This window comes from Larus michahellis, chromosome 8 (genome assembly GCF_964199755.1).
Source record: "Larus michahellis chromosome 8, bLarMic1.1, whole genome shotgun sequence".
Classification (NCBI taxonomy): domain Eukaryota; kingdom Metazoa; phylum Chordata; class Aves; order Charadriiformes; family Laridae; genus Larus; species Larus michahellis.
In genome coordinates, this window is record NC_133903.1 from 51,645,556 (window position 1) to 51,663,865 (window position 18,310).

General features: G+C 51.9%; 1 protein-coding gene across 3 annotated transcripts in view; it reads right to left on the reverse strand.

Moving 5' to 3' along the window:
• Window positions 1-2,079: 2,079 nt before the first annotated feature.
• SSBP3 (single stranded DNA binding protein 3) overlaps window positions 2,080-18,310 on the reverse strand; it is a 54,518-nt gene continuing 38,287 nt past the window's right edge. Inside the window, exons 6-18 of one of the 3 annotated variants that reach the window (XM_074598287.1) lie at window positions 11,982-12,062; window positions 11,116-11,175; window positions 8,891-8,957; window positions 8,707-8,783; window positions 5,825-5,889; window positions 5,663-5,711; window positions 5,333-5,368; window positions 5,059-5,113; window positions 4,525-4,595; window positions 3,912-3,990; window positions 3,677-3,705; window positions 3,400-3,501; window positions 2,080-2,568 (exon numbers count right to left, since the gene is read on the reverse strand). In XM_074598287.1, coding sequence (XP_074454388.1) covers window positions 2,539-2,568; window positions 3,400-3,501; window positions 3,677-3,705; window positions 3,912-3,990; window positions 4,525-4,595; window positions 5,059-5,113; window positions 5,333-5,368; window positions 5,663-5,711; window positions 5,825-5,889; window positions 8,707-8,783; window positions 8,891-8,957; window positions 11,116-11,175; window positions 11,982-12,062 — 801 coding nt within the window. In that variant the 3' untranslated portion in view covers window positions 2,080-2,538. The remainder of the gene's footprint in view (window positions 2,569-3,399; window positions 3,502-3,676; window positions 3,706-3,911; window positions 3,991-4,524; window positions 4,596-5,058; window positions 5,114-5,332; window positions 5,369-5,662; window positions 5,712-5,824; window positions 5,890-8,706; window positions 8,784-8,890; window positions 8,958-11,115; window positions 11,176-11,981; window positions 12,063-18,310) is intronic. The other 2 variants (XM_074598288.1, XM_074598289.1) reach the window with 2 other exon arrangements.

Below are 18,310 nucleotides of genomic sequence, written 5' to 3' on the forward strand. Positions count from 1 at the left end.
AAAAAATCCCCCCTTTTTTAGCCCCAGAAAGCCCCCCCTCTGTGCAGCCAGATGGGCTGGGTGCGAGGAGGGTCTGGCGAGCGCGTCCTCAGCCTGATGAAGGCAAGAATGACCGTTTTTCTACGCTAAAAGCCGAAATTTTCAAAATGCTTAAAAAAGAATAACCCATAAAAGAAGCGAGAACGGTTAAACCAAACCTCTCCCAGCCCACCCCCCCGCCAAGGTCCTGCGCCGCAGCCAAATCCCCGTCTACCTTCCAGAGCCCCCCCTGCCCAGTGCGCCCACCTCTCGCCTCCGTTCCCGCATCCCAAACCTGGCGTTCGGTCCTTGATAAATAAGGGTCGGAAAAAAAAAATCCCCCCCGCCCCCGCCCCCTCCCCAAGTCTGGCAGCAAACACCAGGAACAAACTGCAGAGCACCGAAATCAAATGTTTATGTTGATATTTATTACAGCATGGGGGGGGGGAGGGGGGAGAACCGTTTCATTCAAAAAAACCATCCCATACCAATGAAGACAATAATTTAGCTATTCATTTTAAAATACATTAAAACCGGTCCTTTCATTTCCTCGTTGTCAGAACAAGAAAAAAAAAACAAAAAACAAACCAAACAAAAAAAGGAAAAAAAAACCCAACCCCAAGATGGAAAGCGGAAAAGGAAAAAAAAGTTGACCCCCCCCCTGCCCCGGGGAGCCCCCGGGTATATTCAGGAGGCAACAAATCTGCGTTCGGTTATTTCTCAGCGTTACTTGGAAAATATTAACCTGACTGTAACTATGAGAGTGACACCCTCAGACCCCCCCATCCCCCCCGCCCCTCCCTCCCCAGCGACTTTCTACAGGTAAAGCACAATTAAAATGCCTAGGAAAAAAGAAGGCAAACATTGGAAAAAAAAAAAAAAATTTGTATTACACGCTCAAAAAAAAACGTTTTGTCATCTCATGTCTTGCAGTCAGAGTAATAAAAACAAGCCAAATGTCCCCCAAAAACATTTCAATGAAGGGGTGCGGAAAAAAGACATCCCTTTAATAAAACATTATCAACAAATATCGTACACAAACTACAATGTATAATAATTACTTTTTTTTTTTTTTTTTTTTTTCCCCTCTCGGTAATTTTCGAACCAGACTACAAGGTAAGAAAAAACACTGAAACAAGATACAATGCTTTCAATAATCCGCACAAAGGTCAAATCCAAGGGAGAGAATATTTTACAGAATATGATATACATGGAGCAGAAATGGGAGCCGGAGAAAAACAAAGACCAAACTACAGGGTAGTGTCATGTACAGAGATCCCAACCCGCCGCCTTGGCTCGTCCCTTCCTCTCCCGCCAGAAGGAAGGGCCCTCCAGGCCTGCCATTAATTTTTATTTTCTTATTACAGAGCGAGCCTACAGAAGAGCAAGGTTACATTTTTTAACAACAAGAATTCCTTAAAAAATATCTCCGTCCAGTTCCGAATCAGAGAGAAGTGAAACAAGAGCACGTCTCTAAAGAAAAGAACACCCCACCCCCCCCCCACCCCCCGCAAAACACCCCCAAAGCAAATAAACACCCCCCCCTCCAAAAAAAAAAAACCAACAAAACCCCCAAAGTTAGCTGGAGATCACAGTTTCAAAGTCCCAGGTCAGATTAACCCTTTCTTTCGATGGATTTTTAAAAAAAAAAGAAAAAAATAAAAATCCATTTTTGCAGTGAACCAGCTGCAGGACTGTGGGGAAGGGAGGGACAGAGATTTCTTCTTGCACTCGAGAGAGGGGGGGGAAAGACTAACACAGTGCATGCCACAGTCACAGAGAGCAGGATCACCATCCATTCGAGGACGGGATCCCGGAAGGGGTCACCCGCCTCAACAAGTTTATAACGAGGTGGTGGAGTCTCTTCCCCAAAGCAGATCTTGTTAACTGGAGGAGGAAGCGTTGGTGCTGCGAACGAACCAAAAAAAAAAAAACAAAAAAACCAAAAAAACCAAAAAAAAACAACCCCAAAAAAACCCAACAAAAAACCCCACCCAAAAAATAGAAGGGAAAAAAAAAAACGCCCCAAACCAAAAAAACACAGGCCTTCTGAACGAAAACCACCATTGTAAACTGTCCAGTTTATTTAAAAAAATGACTACAACAGAGACAACATGAGATTTCATATCTAGACTAGCTTCCTGGTGTCGCACGGCACAAACATACAACAGGTTCGGTTTCTGTCTTTATTTAAAAGAACAAAGCAAAGAGATCGGAGTTGGGTGCTAGAGGCTTCCGTTTGTTTCCAAAAAGAAGTGTCATGTACATATATAAACCCTTCTGCACAAAGAAGGGTCTTGTCATGTCTTGAAATATTTTAAGTTTTGTCCTTCATGTTTTATGGAATAAAAAGTTCGGCCTTTTTATTGCATGAAACTAAACCTGGGGTTTTGGCCCCCGCCACGCGTCTCCCTGCCCATACACCTAGCTTCTTCTTCGTCTTCTTCTTGCATAATTCGTTGAGATCCTCCGAACGGCAGCTGACTCTCTTGATCCTGGAGAGGAGGAGGGGGAGGGAAATCACACACTCATCGTCATGCTGGGGGAATACTGGAAGAGAGACAGAGCCAGGGTGAGAAACCAGGCGGGCCAGACACCCCCCCCCCGCCCCCGCCACCGAAGGGAGGGTGTAAAAGGAGGCTGATGACAGCTGTACAGCAACCTAATTGGATCTAATAAATCAGGAGGAGAGGATATGCTGGAGGCTCAAATTTATCAGGGCGTAATCTGCTCTGCAACTTGCTTTTCCGGGGAGAAAATCAGCGGAACAGTATGGGGTGAGACGCAATTTAAAACAAATAATTAACATGCACGTGTGTCTGCGCTGCTAATAGAAGAGGAGGGATGTCTGCAGCCGCGCACAGCGCCTTGCATCGGCCAGGCCAGCACAGCTGGCTGCATCCACACCCGCTCCTCTTCGTCCCACGGGATCCTCTCCTCTCTCCTCCAATGTCTAGCAAGAAATTTTTCCCTCTGAGGGTGGTGAGCCCCTGGCCCAGGTTGCCCAGAGAAGCTGTGGCTGCCCCATCCCTGGAGGGGTTCAAGGCCAGGCTGGACGGGGCTTTGAGCAGCCTGGTCTGGTGGGAGGTGTCCCTGCCCAGGGCAGGGGGGTGGAACTAGATGATCTTTAAGGTCCCTTCCAACCCAAACCATTCCATGATTCTACGATTCTCTCCCCTCCCTCGGTAAGTCCCATCCCACCGAGGACCCAAGCTTGCACCCACCAGCATGTTCTTCCTCCCCACTTTCTGTCCCGGAGCAGCTCACACACAGCACAGCCCAGGTCCAAAAGCCACCCACCGGCAAGCCCAGCCGCCCCCCCGTGCCGGGATGCCCCGGGGACCGTTCCCCCCCCGTCCCCAGGGAGGCTCACTCACTCACATTGTCATTTTGGAAGGAATGGAGAAAGTTGCCTCCCAGCTCCCCGTCGTCTCTTGGAGTGCCCGGGGGATTGCTAATGCCACTTATGTTGTTTGGAGAATTCTGTGGGAGATGGGGGGGAGGCGGTGAGCGGCCCCTGAAACGCCATGGGGACAGGACGCAGCCCTGCCTGCCACCGTCACGTCCCCCCAATGTGTCCCCATCCATCAGGGTCACACCGGCGCCCCAGGGCTGGGAAAAGGGGGGGGACCACGCACCCGCTCTGCAGCTCACTTACTTTTGGAAGTCCATCTATGTCTCCTGACCCTGTGCAGGGGGGGGACACAAAAAGAGAACAACCTTATTGAGCATGCAACGATGGTCCCTGCATCCCCCTGCCATGCTCCTACCCCCTGAAGGCTTTGAGCACTGGTCCGAACCGGGGGCTGACCCCCAGCAGGCACTGGGATGCTCCACCAGCATCCCCAGGGAGCGAAGGCCCCCCAAGCCACAGCCCCGCCGCGGGCGCTCACCTAACGATCCGTTCATGTGATGGGGCTCCATGCCGCCCATGCCACCCATGGGGCCATCGGAGCCAGGGCCCATCGGGAACTGCGGAAGAAAAAAGGCAACAGACCCCAATTTAGCCACAAAACCACCCCGCACACCTGCCACGGCCCTGGTGGCTACTGGGGACTGTCCCCTCCTCATCCATCCCTCCGGAGCGGGGCAAGAGGAAGGATGCATCCACCCCTCTGAGGCTATGGGGCATGTTTTGGGGCTCACGGTCCTATGGGTTCACCTAAAAAATTTGGCCATACGGTGACCCAGACGCACGGCAGCGCAGAGGGCTCCCTCCAACTAGTATTTCAAGAGATTTAAATCTGCCCCCGCCCCACAAAACACAAGATCTCGCCGGGCACGCAGCTGCCACCACCTCGGCCAGAGCAGCAGGACCGCCGCTCTCTTAATAAGCATAAAAAATTAACAAAGTCACCAAAGAGTTAATCGCTTTTTGATGGTTTGTTTTATTTCTGTTTTGTAACAAATGGCTGAAATCAATTAAAGTGCTTTACTCTCAACTGATGAAGTTAATTATGATTTGTTATGGTATCTGATATGTAAATTATTAGAAAGCAGACTTACATTCGATCGACTGCCTGCGGGCGGTACTGGATTAATCATTGTGTAGATGTTGTCACTTGAATTTGTTGAATCTGTGGAACAGTGAAGCCCAGTAAGTCGGGTGATTAATTCATTTCTTAATTAAAACAAACTCATGCCACTTGAACTCATTCTTTTGTATTTTATCACCTAAAATTCCCTCTAAGTACCACCATTTTCTGGCTAATTTGTATTTAATGAAGATCCACAAAGTTTTTAATCACAGAAATTCAACTGTGAAAAATAATTCAAGTCCTGGCTGGGAAGCGTGGGGAGGTGATTCCCTGCCATGTAGCACTCCCCACCTCCCCGAGCCCCCCACCATCCAAATCCATAGGGGGACATGCCACGGACATGCCATCCCGAAGCCAAGCGGCCCACGCCGCTCGCTCCCCGACAAGGCAAAAATTGGGCAGGGGTTGTCCCTAGGGATGGGGTTCTCCCAGCAGGGGAAGGGGCAGGATCCCCGGAAGGCTGCCCCTGGAGAAGGAGGTCTCGGGGCGGGGTGTCTCGTACCTGCGGGACTGGGCATGATGGGCGTTCCCGGAGGACCGCCGCCGCCGGGTGGACCCTGCGGAGAGACAAAGTGGGGGTCAGCAGTGCGAACAGGGGCATCACCCACCTCCCCACGCTTTCAAACGCCTTCCCCCGGCTGGATCTTGCACCCCCAAATCCAGCCCGCCCCCCCCCTGACCTCAGCACCGCATCCCCCCCAAACTGCATGAACTCCCCGATCGTAACATCTCTGCACCCCGGTGATGGGATGGAGGGAAGGAGACGGAGGACTCACCACGTATGTACCAGGCGATGAAGAAGAGTATGGGATCTATAGAGAGAAGAGAGCTGGGTTCAGCCGCGGGGTGCACGGGGGCTCCCGTGGGCTGCACATCCAAGAGCCCCCACCACCCCCCCAGTCAGGCCAGGATGGGGGTCCCAGGGCCCACCAGCCCTCACAGCTGCCCCCGCTGCAGGGAGAGCAGCACGGGAGCCGGGCATAGGCTTCAGATGCAGCAAGAGCCTGGGGGACCCCCTCCTCATTAGCAGGATTCAGCTAACGAGGAATGGCCTCGTTTGCGGGGACGGTCCCTGACCAGCCCCGCTCTTGCTTCAAGATACTCACTGAGTTAGCACTGCTGGGGTTCGGCCACGGTCTGCCGGCTCCTGGCCCCCTGGGGTCAAAATTAAACGGGAAAAAAATTAAACGTTGTGGTTGGTTTTATCCGTAGGGTCTTGCAAAGCCCGAGTCGGCGGCCAAACACCCCCGGTGCGGGGTTTGCCTTACATGTTAATTCCAGGCATTCCGGGACCTAAGGAGTTGGGTGGAGGTCTCATGCCGCTGCCATAGTTCTGCAACGATAACCAAGGGTCAGTCTACCGTAACGGGAAGGGAAACCGGAGAAGACACGGGAAGGAGAAAACAAACCCCAACAAATAAAAAGAAGGTTCATTTGCAAAAATGAGCTTAAAAATTAGATGATGATGAATGTAAAAGCAATTAGCAATTGCGTTTATAAAAAAAAAACAGGCAGCTGAATATGGGAGGGAGTCAGGCTGAGCCCTAAAGTCCCCCCCTGGTCTCTGATGGAGGGAAAACAGCCCCCTCCCAGCTCCGGGAGACAAATCTGCTCACAGCCCCCGGGGCACCAGCAACAAAATCTTTTGGGTTTGTCTTTTTGTGCAGGAGAAAACAGGGGCAGGAGGGGAAAAGGCAGCAGAGGCGCTCGGAAGGTTATTGCTGCAGCGTAAGGATTGGAAAAGGCTGCGCCAGCTCCCCCCGAGATGGAGCATCCCCTGCTCCCAAGATAATGGCTGGAGTAGGGAAAAACAAGCCAGGCTTGTTTTCCCGTTGCTTCCCAGCTCTCTGCAGCTTGGGGAGCCTCTCGGGGCTCCTCTCCTGGCTTATTCCACGCTGGCTTAGCCTCCAGCTGGGACCGGGAGCCTCAGATCTTCGTCCCTCATCTCCTAAAACCAGCTGGAGTACAAAGCCAAGCCCAAGGCAGCAGAGGAAGAGGAATCCCCCGAATGCCGCGCTCCATTTGGTCTGCGCTTGGCTCCCTGTGCCCTCCGGGCGACGTGCAGCCGGATTTAGGTCGCGCTGCCGCTCCTCCCCTCCCACCTTCCCCACGATGCATCTTTTTAGGCTGTATTTCTGCTATTTAGAGAAAAAATTGCTAGGGCAGGAGAGGGGGACGGCTGGCCGCTTCCTACTTTGCAGCCCCGCGGAGTGCTCCAAGCTGGATCTTAAGTGCAATGCATCAGTGCCGTTGATTTTTCCCTGGATTTATGGATGCATCAGAGCACGGTGCATCGCCAAAGTTTGTTTTGAAGAGGCAGAAAAGGGTTTTCCCCAAACAAATTAACGGCAAGTCCTTAATTGATCGAAATTCCAGCCATTTACACTGAATAGCAGCATCAAACCCCTTGTTTACAAAAAAAAAAGAAAAAAAAAGGGAAAAAAAAAAAAGCTCAGCGTTTTTAATTGGAGCTGAAAGGCTGGAAAACGAAGCCATCTGAAAGATGGGGAGGGAGGGTGGGGAGGGAACGCAGCTGTGCCGAGAGACCTGGATGCCGGGCTCCGGCAAGACACCGCCGAAACCCAGGGAGCTACAAAGCCCCTTCACAGAGGCACCGGCAAACCTAATCCTGGCTTCTGCAGAGCTAAAACTGCGACTATTAAAGGGAAAAAGGCAGCGGCCACCGGCTGTAAGGGATGATTCATCGTCGGTGCGTAATAAATAGCTGTTGTCAGGACGCCGGGATGTCCCGGCTGGATGCTCTGCAGCCCTTTGGAATAATTTCAGGAGAATTTGGGAAGGTCCTGATGCAAAATCTTTAGATTTCCAAATGTAAAGGGAAAAAAAGCCCTGGTGTGAGAGGCTGCTGGGTTTGGTGCGATATTTTTGGCGGTTCCCGGATGGCTGCGGGGAGGCGGCGCCCAGCGGGTGCCAGATCGGGAAGCCCAGCGCTTCTCCAGAGGAAGGCTGCCTTTAAAAAAAACAAAAACCCCTCTCCCGAACGTAGGTAACACAGGGAACGGCGGAGTCAAAAATAAAAGCTCTGAACATTTCACAACTCCTGCCGTCTCCCGGAGCCGCCGCCATCCCACGCGGCGCTCAAGGCGCGCTCGACGCTTCCAAGTTTCCCGGCGAGCTTTGGAAGTGGGAAGCGAGCAGCCTCCCCCGGGCAAGGCGCCGCCGCTCTCCTTGGCGCAGGCCACGCTAACAAATGCCTTTTTTTTTTTTTTTTTTTCTCGGGTGCAATCCTCCAGGAAAGAAGGATTTTAAACGGCGCTATCGGAGGGCTTGTCTGTGAAACACTGCTCGTGCAGGTTTGTTATCCCGGGTTTGGATGCCGGTGCCTGCGGAGACGGCTGGGCATCCCTGAGCAGCATCCTCAGGTTGGTGTTAAAAAGAGATGACACAACTCCCCTCTTTACACAATATTCGCTTATCGCAACAGTCTCGGGGGGGGGGAAAACAAAACAAAACTCCAGCGCGCCCGCTCGTCTCCTGACAGACTCTGATCCTCGCGCTACAAACTTGACGTAGGCGACGAGGCAGAGAGGATAAACCTCCAACCAAAATATGGTAATCCGGTTTTTGAAGTCTCGTAGCAGGAACAAACAGGAGTGAGTCAACAACAAGCCACTCCGTAAAGTGAATCAACGGAAAGACAGCATATATTAACCCAGATCTGCTTAATTTCCAGAGTTTACTCCCCTTTCCCGAAATAGAGAGCTCGAGCAGGCAGCAGGAAGGGAACCTCGCGGAGGAAAGCCTTATTCCCCTGCTAAAGGGATCTTTGCCATTTCTTGTTATTTATTTATTTTTAATGAAAGCCTCCTTTCCCTTTCCTGCTGTTAGGGCCGTAACTATTTCCCAGGCAAGCAGTGTAATGCACTCAAAGGCTGCTCCGGTGCGGCGCTAAGTGCCATCCCCTCTGACGGAAAGGCAGGGAGGGAGGTTGCAATACCCTTAATGAGCTCTGAAGACCTCGCTCCTGTTAAAAGGAGGGATTTCCAGATGCAAGACTAATGTAAAACGCATTAACACTAATGGGGGGGACATGGCGTGGAGGGAGGGGGGAACTCCCAGCCCTTTGAGCCCCAGGAGGTTGTTTCGATGGTTTGCCGAGCCGTAAGATGCTCTTTGGCGCTGGGCTTACCTGCGGACCGGGACCCATGGGGCCCATCCCTCGCGGAGGATTCATCCTTTGCATGGGGCCGCCCATGTTGGGGTGCCCTGTTGGGAGGAAAGCAGGGGCGTTAGGCGGCCCAGAAGCCCCTTCGAGTTGCAAATGAGCAGCTAATGAGAAACGCTAACGGTCCACCCTCCTCCACTGGGTTTACCTTGCTGTCGCGTGGGATCCATCGAATTGGGCAGCAACGGCTGTGTACCGGGAACGGCGCCCGGGGGCTGTGAAAACAAGGGGAGGAAGATTAAAAAAAAATAAAATCATTGCTAAAACGCAGCCGAGAGAGAGAGATTTGGGTTGAGGCTTTAGGCTTTTGGGGTGCTCCTCGGTGTGCACCCTGGGATGCATCACCCCTCCTGCTACTGCACAACCTGTGGCTGTCCGAGCATCCCGCATCCTGCTGCATCCCACGGCATCCTGCATCTCGGGCATTGTCCTACAGCCTCCAGGTGTTTGCCTCCCCTTCCCTTTCGCACACACCCTCTAAAAACCAAACACAGCACCAGCGTTTCCTCCTCTCCCTGCAGCCCACGCGCCATCAAGCTGCCATATTTTAGGGGAGCGGGGGAAAGCCCGGGCTGCACGGGGCAGAGACGTCAAAGCCGGCAGAGAAAGGAGACGGGCAGTGCAGTTCCCCGGTAATTTACGCAGCTCCAGGGCCAAACCGTACAGGTTGCAGCGATTCAGCGGCTGCCGGCGGGGAGATGCTCCATTCGCAGCAGAGCAGCGTTCGGACCCGTCCCCAGGCCGGCAGAAGGGGAAGGCGGATGCTACCCCTCCCCAAACCCAGCTCTGCTCCGACAAGGTGGCTATTTAAAGTTCAAAGGCTGCTCCAAACAGATAAAGGGGAAGAAGATACCATCTGCCTGGGGGAAGCAAACTGTAAACAGTTTTGCTACAGCACCGCCTTTTATTTGACTGCCGGCACAGACAGACCCCACTGCTGGAGCGCAGCACGGGCACTGGGTGCACGCGGACACACCGAGGCAGAATTTGCCCGATCCCAATTTTTTTTGCCAGCCTGGAAGCTGGCAGCAGGAGGAAGATAAACCGGGGGCGGTGTGTGTGTGTGTGTTGTAGTGATGGATATTTACACTTCTGCTGCCTGACCTTCCAGCCTGCCTATTTATTCCTCTTGTCCCTCTGGATGCGGCCACAACCTCCCCGAGCTCTGCGCAGGTACAAAACTGTGTTTTATACATGGTGTTTGGGCGGGGGGGGGGAGGCGTAATTAAATCCTTCTAATTAACTTTACCCAATCCTGGGTACTCGCCCCTGCCGCCAGAGCAGCCACCGCAAACCGTCCCCTGCCTGCCCCAGCTCACTGGGGTCACCTCCAGCAGCACTCAGGACCAGCCTGGGTACCACAGCAGGACCGGGCGGGGGGGAGCGGCGGCCCTTAAAAATGTCCCACGAGGAGGCGCAGTTAATTAATACCTCGCTAAAACAGCCACCAGTGCCCTGGGTGGGAGGCTCTTCCGGCTCAGCTGGGCTTGGGGGTCCTCCATCAGCCCCCCCCCCTCCCCCCGCCCCGAGTTTTTCTCAGCTACGTCTCAGCTGTCTCAGCATCATTTTGCAAAGTCCCAGCGATTCAAGTCTCAAATCCAGCAGGCACAAACACGAAGCGAGCTGCTGCATCCCATTTCCTGACTATTCTGCTCTTTCTGCTAATAGCTCTATATTAATGTTGTTAGCCAAAAAACAAGCTCCCAAGACAATTTTTGCGCAGTCACCTTTCCTACTCAAAGGAATTACAGGTTTCCTTTAATTTCCCTTTAATGACAAATAACCTCTGGTTGGGTCATTACCCTGCGGATCCGCACGGCATCGTCGGGAAGGAGATGAATTCCTCTACCCAAGCCACGCGTTCAGGCAGCGCGTGGGGTGGAAGCCTCCGTCCGTAAGGCCAGAAACAAACTGCCCTTGTTTAAGCTGGGATAAGAGGATAAGCCCAACCCCAAAAATTCAGCGGTGACCTGCCCCGCTTGACCCCGCCGCTGATCTGAGCGCTGGGTCAACCCAGCAGCGGGATTATCTCCATCACTTTAATTTTCTGCGATTCCAGGGAAAATCTAGCCGGGCAGCGAGCCCACAGCACGGCACGGCTGCGCTGAAAACACCACAAATAAAAAACGGCACATGCCCCACCGCCATTTATACCCTGGATATGCCCGAACCTCAAAAAAAAATAAAATGAATATAAAATGGTTGTGTGACACTTGATGCTCCAGCAACACAAAAACGGAGGATGTCCGAAGGATGCGATGTTTGCCATCCAAACCCAAGGAGCCTCTGCAGGGCACGTGGCCCTCGTCCCCCTCCCCAAATAAAAGCCATCCCTGGGGAAACCCGCCGGCGCGGAGCCCGGGAGCGCAGTACCTGGTTGCCCATCCTGATGGGGGGCCGGGGACCTCCGGCGTAGCGTGGCGACATGAACGGCTGTGGGGGACACAAAAGGGAGGTCAGGGCCGAGCTGCGGGGAGGCAGCACGCTCCCCACGCACGCCGGTTACACTGTACACACTGCTTTTATTTTTGGTTGTTTTTTTTTTTTTTTTTTTTTTTTTTCTTTCCTGGAGACATCCTTTTTCAAAAAGTGAAGTTTCGAAAGGAAAAAAAAAAAAAAAAAAAAAAAAAAAGATGTCCGGAGTCCGTTTTTTTTAACATTTTCTCTGTAGGTTTATTGTTTGAGAGCGTTTGACATCGGCAATACTAGGTGAGGCTGTTAAAATTAGTGCATGGGAAACCCTGAGTGTTAGATACTGTTCAAGTTTAAATATATAGAGATACATTAAAAAAAGTGGCAAATAAGCACATACAGACACGCACACACGAAAAACCCCCAATGCTAAGTACTGAAAAAAAAAAAAAAAAGAAGAAGAAAGACTTAAAGTTACTTTTTTTTTTATAACTGCTGCTACTAATAGAAGCTTAAAAACCCACATCCAGTTAAATTTCTCAGGCTACCTTGGGAAGGTAAAACAGTCTGATACCCACGATTGAATTCTCAGTCCATTGACAACTACACATCCAAAAAAAAAAAAAAAAAAGAAAAAAAAAAGAAAAAAAATGGGGAAAAAACCCACCATTTTGCTTCGGAGCTGGGGTGCCCGGGGGGATGCTCCCCGGGGGGTGGGTACCCGCCGCCCAGCATGCTTATATAGAGGGAAAAAAAAAAAAAAAAAAAAAAAGGCAAATCGAGCGCACGTCCCGGTTCACAGCCCTACCCATCGCTAGTGTCTTTACCTGACTGTGGGGTCCCATCATGCTGTTAGGATTGTGGGGTGGAGGCTGTGCGTGTGGCGAGGGCTGTGACCCAGGCGGTCCCTGTGAGGTCAGACAGTAGAAGGAGGTTATAGATTAGCACATGAAAGCGCAGAAAGAGCTAAAAAAAGGATTGACGGGCGGACCTGTTTCGTCGGGGAGTCGGTTCTCCCATTTTTAAATTTTATTTTTTTTTTGATTTTTTTTTTTCCTCTTTTTAATTGAGTTTCTATTCATTTGTAGCTGAACGATGAATGACGATATATATAAAAAAAAAATAAAATATTAAAAATCAGAACATCTGTCAAAATACAGCAGCTACATTGACGGTAAACGGTCCGGTAGTTCAACCAAGTCTGCAATGATAAACACACAGGGAAACACTTCGCAAGGGCGTGCAACGAGGAAGAAAAAATACGCAGGAGAGGACTGAAGAGGTTGGGGCAAACAGGGGAAAAAAAAAAAAAACGCCCCCAAACCAAAAAAAAAAATCTCATTTTCTCCTCTCTCATCCCAAAGGTTGGGAACACCTCTGGGTTTTGGGTTGGTTTTTGGTTTTTTTGAGCGTGGTTCGGTGGAGGTGGCGGAGCGAGCGCAGAGGACGAGGAGCACGTCCCAGCTCGCGCCTGGGCAGCGTTTGGCCGGCACAACCGGGGGCTGCATCGCCAGCCTGGACGGATGCAACAGCCTTCCTCGAGGTGGATTCCCTACGGATGCGAGTAAAATGGCTTGCGAGCAAAGAAAGGATGTCTAGGGGAAAAAAGGAGAGATTAGTCGGTGCAGGTTTAAGGCTGCAATGCAGCAGCCGCTGACATTTTGGGTTTGAACGCCCACTTTTTTCTTTCTTTTTTTTTTTTTTTTTTTTTTTAAATTTCCCTTAAAAGCATGAAATTAAAATTTGCTTGGAAAAACCGCGAGCTCGGTGCAAGAACATAGCGGTGCGTGTTAACGTAAGGAAGGAAAAAAAAAAAAAAGGAAAAAAAAGGAAGAAGGTATTTTTTTGAGTCAAAGGAGGTGTAATTGGTAGAGAAAAAGCAAACGAGCTTTGTCAGTAGGTGATGGGAAGCGACGGCAGCTCCAGGACCGGCGCCGGAGCAGATGTTCTCTACCTGCCTCGTTACTGATTTCAACAAGTGTTCGCCTTCTAGCTGCTGCCAGCAATGGCATGGTTTGTTACCATGAGCAATTTTCTTAATTAACAGACATTAATTAGCCATTTAGCAATTTTGCAAGCATTTGTTTAGCAGCTTTCCTAAACATGAATACCACTGTGATAATGGTACTGATTAGAGGGTCCCCTAATTAACAGTACAGGGAAGGAAAATTGAAATCACATAAATTAAAAAGGGAGGGGAAGTTAATGAAGGCAGGACATATTTGCACCTGCAAATCTTTTGTACGGCGGAAACTTGAGTGCAATGTAAATAAAGTAAGAGGGTGGGTTTTTTTCCTCTTTTTTTTTTCTTTTTTTTTTTTCTTTTTTTTTTTCTCATTTGAACGGTTCGGCGGCGAGATGGAGCCAGGCGGATTTAAACCAGCAGCCTCCTGCCAGCCTTCCCGCTCCAGCCGCTGCGCCCAGGGAAATGACGTCCCACCATTTACACCACCATTTATTCTCCAGGAGCCAAAGGCAACCGGCCTTCCTAGGCTGGAAGAGGTGGCAGCACCTCAGGACAACCCTCCCGGTGCCAACACAACTGCCTTCTCCATTCACGTCCCACCACAGTGGAGAAGACAAACCTCCATGGTCCAACTGTAGCATTGACCACCTTTAGTAGAAGTCACCTCCATGCATGAAATTTGACTTATTTTTGCTGAAGTGGCTAACTCTGCCCGTGAGAATGAAAACTGCACCAGGGGCAGCAGCCACCTCCCGCCACCGGTTCATGGAGAACAACACCTCTCAACGAGGTCTGGCCACCACCAAAGCCCTTCCTACACGTCACAACTGTAGGATTTGGGGTAGGGAAGACTGGCAAAGGTGAATGAGTGATGAAACCGAGTGGAAAGGACCAACTGGGACGCACAGAGGCCAACCCTCAAGTCCCAACAACACAAGGGTCAACGGGTCCTCCACAACGCCTGCCTTGCTGTGCTGCAAGGAAGACGTCGTTGTTATCCAGGTACTGAGTGGACAGGCAAGGAGACCCCATCCTGAAGTTATTAAACCCCCGATGTCCTCCCTCTTGTATCCTCCGGCGTGTGAAGGTGTGGGGTTAACAGGTATCGAATGCACAGTGGACACGGCCACCTACACACAACCCAGCTGGGCCCGGAGATGAGGCTTTGGGGCCGCATTTAGAGCTCCAGAGCAAGCACCGTTTGGTTATTGTAGAAAAAGCATCTACAAGACACGGCAGCATTTTTACCAGAGACAAATCCCCCGCGGCGTTCGGATCTGGGGAGCATCTGTTATTTGTGCTGCTGGATGCATCCTCCGGAGCGTGGTCCTGCCCCGCCACCCTGGGATGCTTCCCGGGATGCTCCCGGCTCGGCACCACTTATAGCAGCCTTCCAGTACCTGAAGGGGGCCTACAAGAAAGCTGGGGAGGGGCTGTTTGCAAGGGCATGTAGCGATAGGACGAGGGGCAATGGTTTTAAACTAGAGCAGGGCAGGTTTAGATTAGACATTAGGAAGAAGTTCTTTACAATGAGGGTGGTGAGACACTGGAAAAGGTTGCCCAGAGAGGTGGTGGAGGCCCCATCCCTGGAGACATTCAAGGCCAGGCTTGATGAGACTCTGAGCAACCTGATCTAGTTGAAGATGTCCCTGCTGACTCCAGGGGGGTTGGACTAGATGGCCTTCACAGGTCCCTTCCAACCCAACGCATTCTATGACTCTATCCTCACCGTTGCGTTATCCCATGTGGTCCCGCTCCCGGCAGAGACTTCTGGATAATGTGTCTACAGACACCCGGCAAACATCTCGTCAGGCAGGGAGGAGCCAAAAGGGGCTTTTTTTTTTTTTAATGCCTTTTTTTTTTTAATCTTCTTCATTCTTTTCTTCTATTTCATAAGAGCGGCAGCATCCAAAATGCTCGCTCCGGGCTGCAACCGCCGCGGCCCCCTCCTGCGCCCCCCGCCGCACGGCTGCTCCGCTCCATCAGAAAGGCAGACCCTCTGGATATCGTTATCTCCGTAAATATTTGCAGATGTTCCAGGGCCAGGAACGCCTGCCGTATCGGTTGCTTTTTTGCATGGGTTTTCCCTGGCTGCGGAGGAAGCGGCAGACGATCCCGACGGATCGTGGCGGTTAAGACAAGTGTTTTGCAGAGATGACATGTGGCCTCCAACCAACAGAACAACCCTTTGTTTTGACTTAAAAAAAACGGGTATTTAGCAGTTATTAACTAGCGCTGTTACAAGAGGAGGCCGAACGCACGCAGTCCTTGCTTCCTCCACATCCCAAAAGCCCCGGAGCCGCATCCCCTCAGCGGAGTCCATCCCACGTGGTGAGCAGGACCTGCTCGGCAGAGAATTCACTCTCATCTCAAGACCCAACCCGAGAAACTCCATCATATCTCAAGCTCTCGGGTTTTTTTCTTATTTTTTCCTAATTTCCCCCCCCCCCAAACTGGATGCCTTGCCTAGGGGTGGCTAGGCCTACTAAAGCCTTGCTTTACTCTTCTCACCTTCCTGTAGCTGCCTGAAAAAAACCCCAACAAATAACCCCAAACAGCTAAAACGGCGTTAGAGGAAACTGTTTCCCACAGCCCTCGGTGCCCCAACCTCCTCCCTGCTTCATTTCCCCCCTCCTCTACACCACAGGGACTTTAAAAGCCCAACCTGGCCCATCAGACGACCAAAGTTTGCTGCTGCTGCTGCTTTCTACCCAGAGTTTCCAGGCGATCAGGTTATTTCCACTCCGTCTTTCACCAGCTCGACTCCTCAAACTTCTTGTAAAATATTAAAGATGGAAAATGGCACGAGCGATCATAGCTCCGCGTGTGTCAATTTATGTTTCCAGCGTAATTCACCACAAATGGATCATGTTTTATGGGCTACAGACTTTCAGCTAATGGGGGAGTTTTTCTATTTAAAAACATTTCCAAGCACCTCTGGGGGTGGCAGAACAATGCGGGATGGTACGAGCAGGCAAAGCATCGCTGCCATGAGATGCCGACAATTTAGAGTTAGCAACAGGAAGGCATCTTTGTGTTTTAAAATACCTGCCCCGGCCGTTTGACATTAGAAAATGCCAAAATAAATTAGGGGGAGATTCATTAAACGCGTGCCTGGGTTTATTGGGTAGGAACTTTATTTGTAGGGAAGGAGAGGGCGGTTTTGCTGGTTATCAACCAAAAAAATGAGATATCCCTGATGGAGCCTTTAGATGCTCCAGGTGCCCTCAGAGAGGAGGACCACGGCCAGCTTCCGCACCTTCCCGAGAGAGGGCAAGGCAAGGTAGGGCAAAGCAAGGCAAGAAAGGGCAAAAGAGGCCAAAGCAAGGCAAGGCAGGGCAAAGCAAGGCAAGGGGGGGGCCAAGTTCCCCCGCCGACGGTGGAAGGCAGCCGTGGGCAGGAGCTCTGCCTCGCCTGCAGCTGGGGCTCCCAACTGCAGAAGCCTGGTTTTAAGGAATATGTTAAACACAAGCTCTTCAGGAAACAAACCCGTGTCAGCCGGAGCCAAGAACAGTCACCTCCATCTGGCTGGAGCACCCGAGAGAAAGTTGACTGCAAATCCCACCATATGCTCCAGACGCTCGGTACAAAAGCCTCGGGCATCCTACTAAACTTCCAGAAAAAAAACCCCCAACTTTCTCTGATGCTTGCTTTTCCTTTTCTCTGGCTCGTAAGACACCTTCCTTCAAACCCTTCCCGGTGCGAGGCTGGCACCGAGCTCTGCCCCGGGGATTTTGGGAAGGACAGCCTAGTTTTGCGGCTCTTGTGCCACCTGGCCGGAGCTGGCTGACCACAGCTGGTGGCAGTGGCAAATCCCACTGAGACATCAGGACAACTGAGCAGGGGGAAAATGGTGGCATCCAAGGAGGAAGCAGGACAACATGGAGCCCTTCCTATTGCCCCCGGCTTTACCATCCTCACCCCTTCCCCAAAGCGATGCTCTCCGGGATGCAGGGAGGAGAGGCGGGGAGGACAGGGGGTGTCAGGGGGAGCCCCCCGCCAGGCTCCGGAGCCCCCTGTCCTCCCCGTTTCCCGAGGTGTCTCTGCATTAGGGGGCAGTGTGGGAACACCAAGCAGCCCGGCGCTTTGTTTTGGTGCATCTCGGGCGCCGAGCCGCTGATGCATAGCTAACGCAGCCGCCGACATTGATTTATGGTCAACTTTCCATTTCATCAGCGTGAGGGGTACGGGGCGGCGCGGGGAGTTTGCACCGGGGAGAAGGGGCACGGCCACGGCAGGGGGCTGCTGACTGTGCCCCCCCCCCGCCCCTATTTATTTATTCTTAAGAAGGTGTGGTATTAATGGCTTTCAATTTTTAATTTTTCTTCCTATATTTCCCTGCACCCCCCTCTCGCTCCTTTAAGGGATCTGCACCCCGGCATCAATCCAGGTTTCAAAACAAAAGCAGGAACGCCTCCGATGACCTTTAGGAGGATGAGCAGAGGGTTTGTTTGCTCATCTCAAAGGGACAAAGAGAGAGATTTAAATAAAAGCATCTACCCACGCCAGCCGGCAACCCGGCCACCTTTTGTCCGGAGCACTGCCCGATGCCGTGCCGACGGCTGGCACCACGCAACGCCCCAGCAACCCAAGGGTGCCCAGGGCCTCTCCTTTCCCATCGTTTTGGGAGACTCTGTGGCCTGTATCTCCCTTGGCCCCCAGCCCAAAGGTCGCTGCTGAGCCTCAACACAGGGAAGGGACTCTCCCTGCAAGACGGTGGCGGCTGCAGCCTGGGCTCCTCCTCTCTTCCCTTCCTGGCGCGTCACTTCTGCTCCAAGCTCACTCCCACGGGTTTTTGGGCCACTAGCTCCCAGGAATGGTCCATGTATTTTCTTTCCCTTTACCAAACTGCAGTGCACATCTGAATGCATGGGGCGTGGGGGCTTAATGCACCCCCCAGGGCATCAGCGTGGGGTTTCTGCAACCTGACCTTCACTGGTGACTCCCTCCTCAGCTCCTCGTGCGATGCACCACCATGCCAGGACAGTATCAGGCCCTCTAAATCCTCTCAAAAATGGTCTGCCCATGCCTCCTACCCTCAGGGATATCCCTGCAGGTCCCTGGTGCCTTCAGCATGGTGCACAAGAGTGAGATGCTGGCCCCCCCTGAACCCTCCCCATCCTCCGGTCTCCTGGCATGAGGAGGGCACTGGCCAAGGTGGTACCACCAGGAACCTCGCTCACTCCCAGG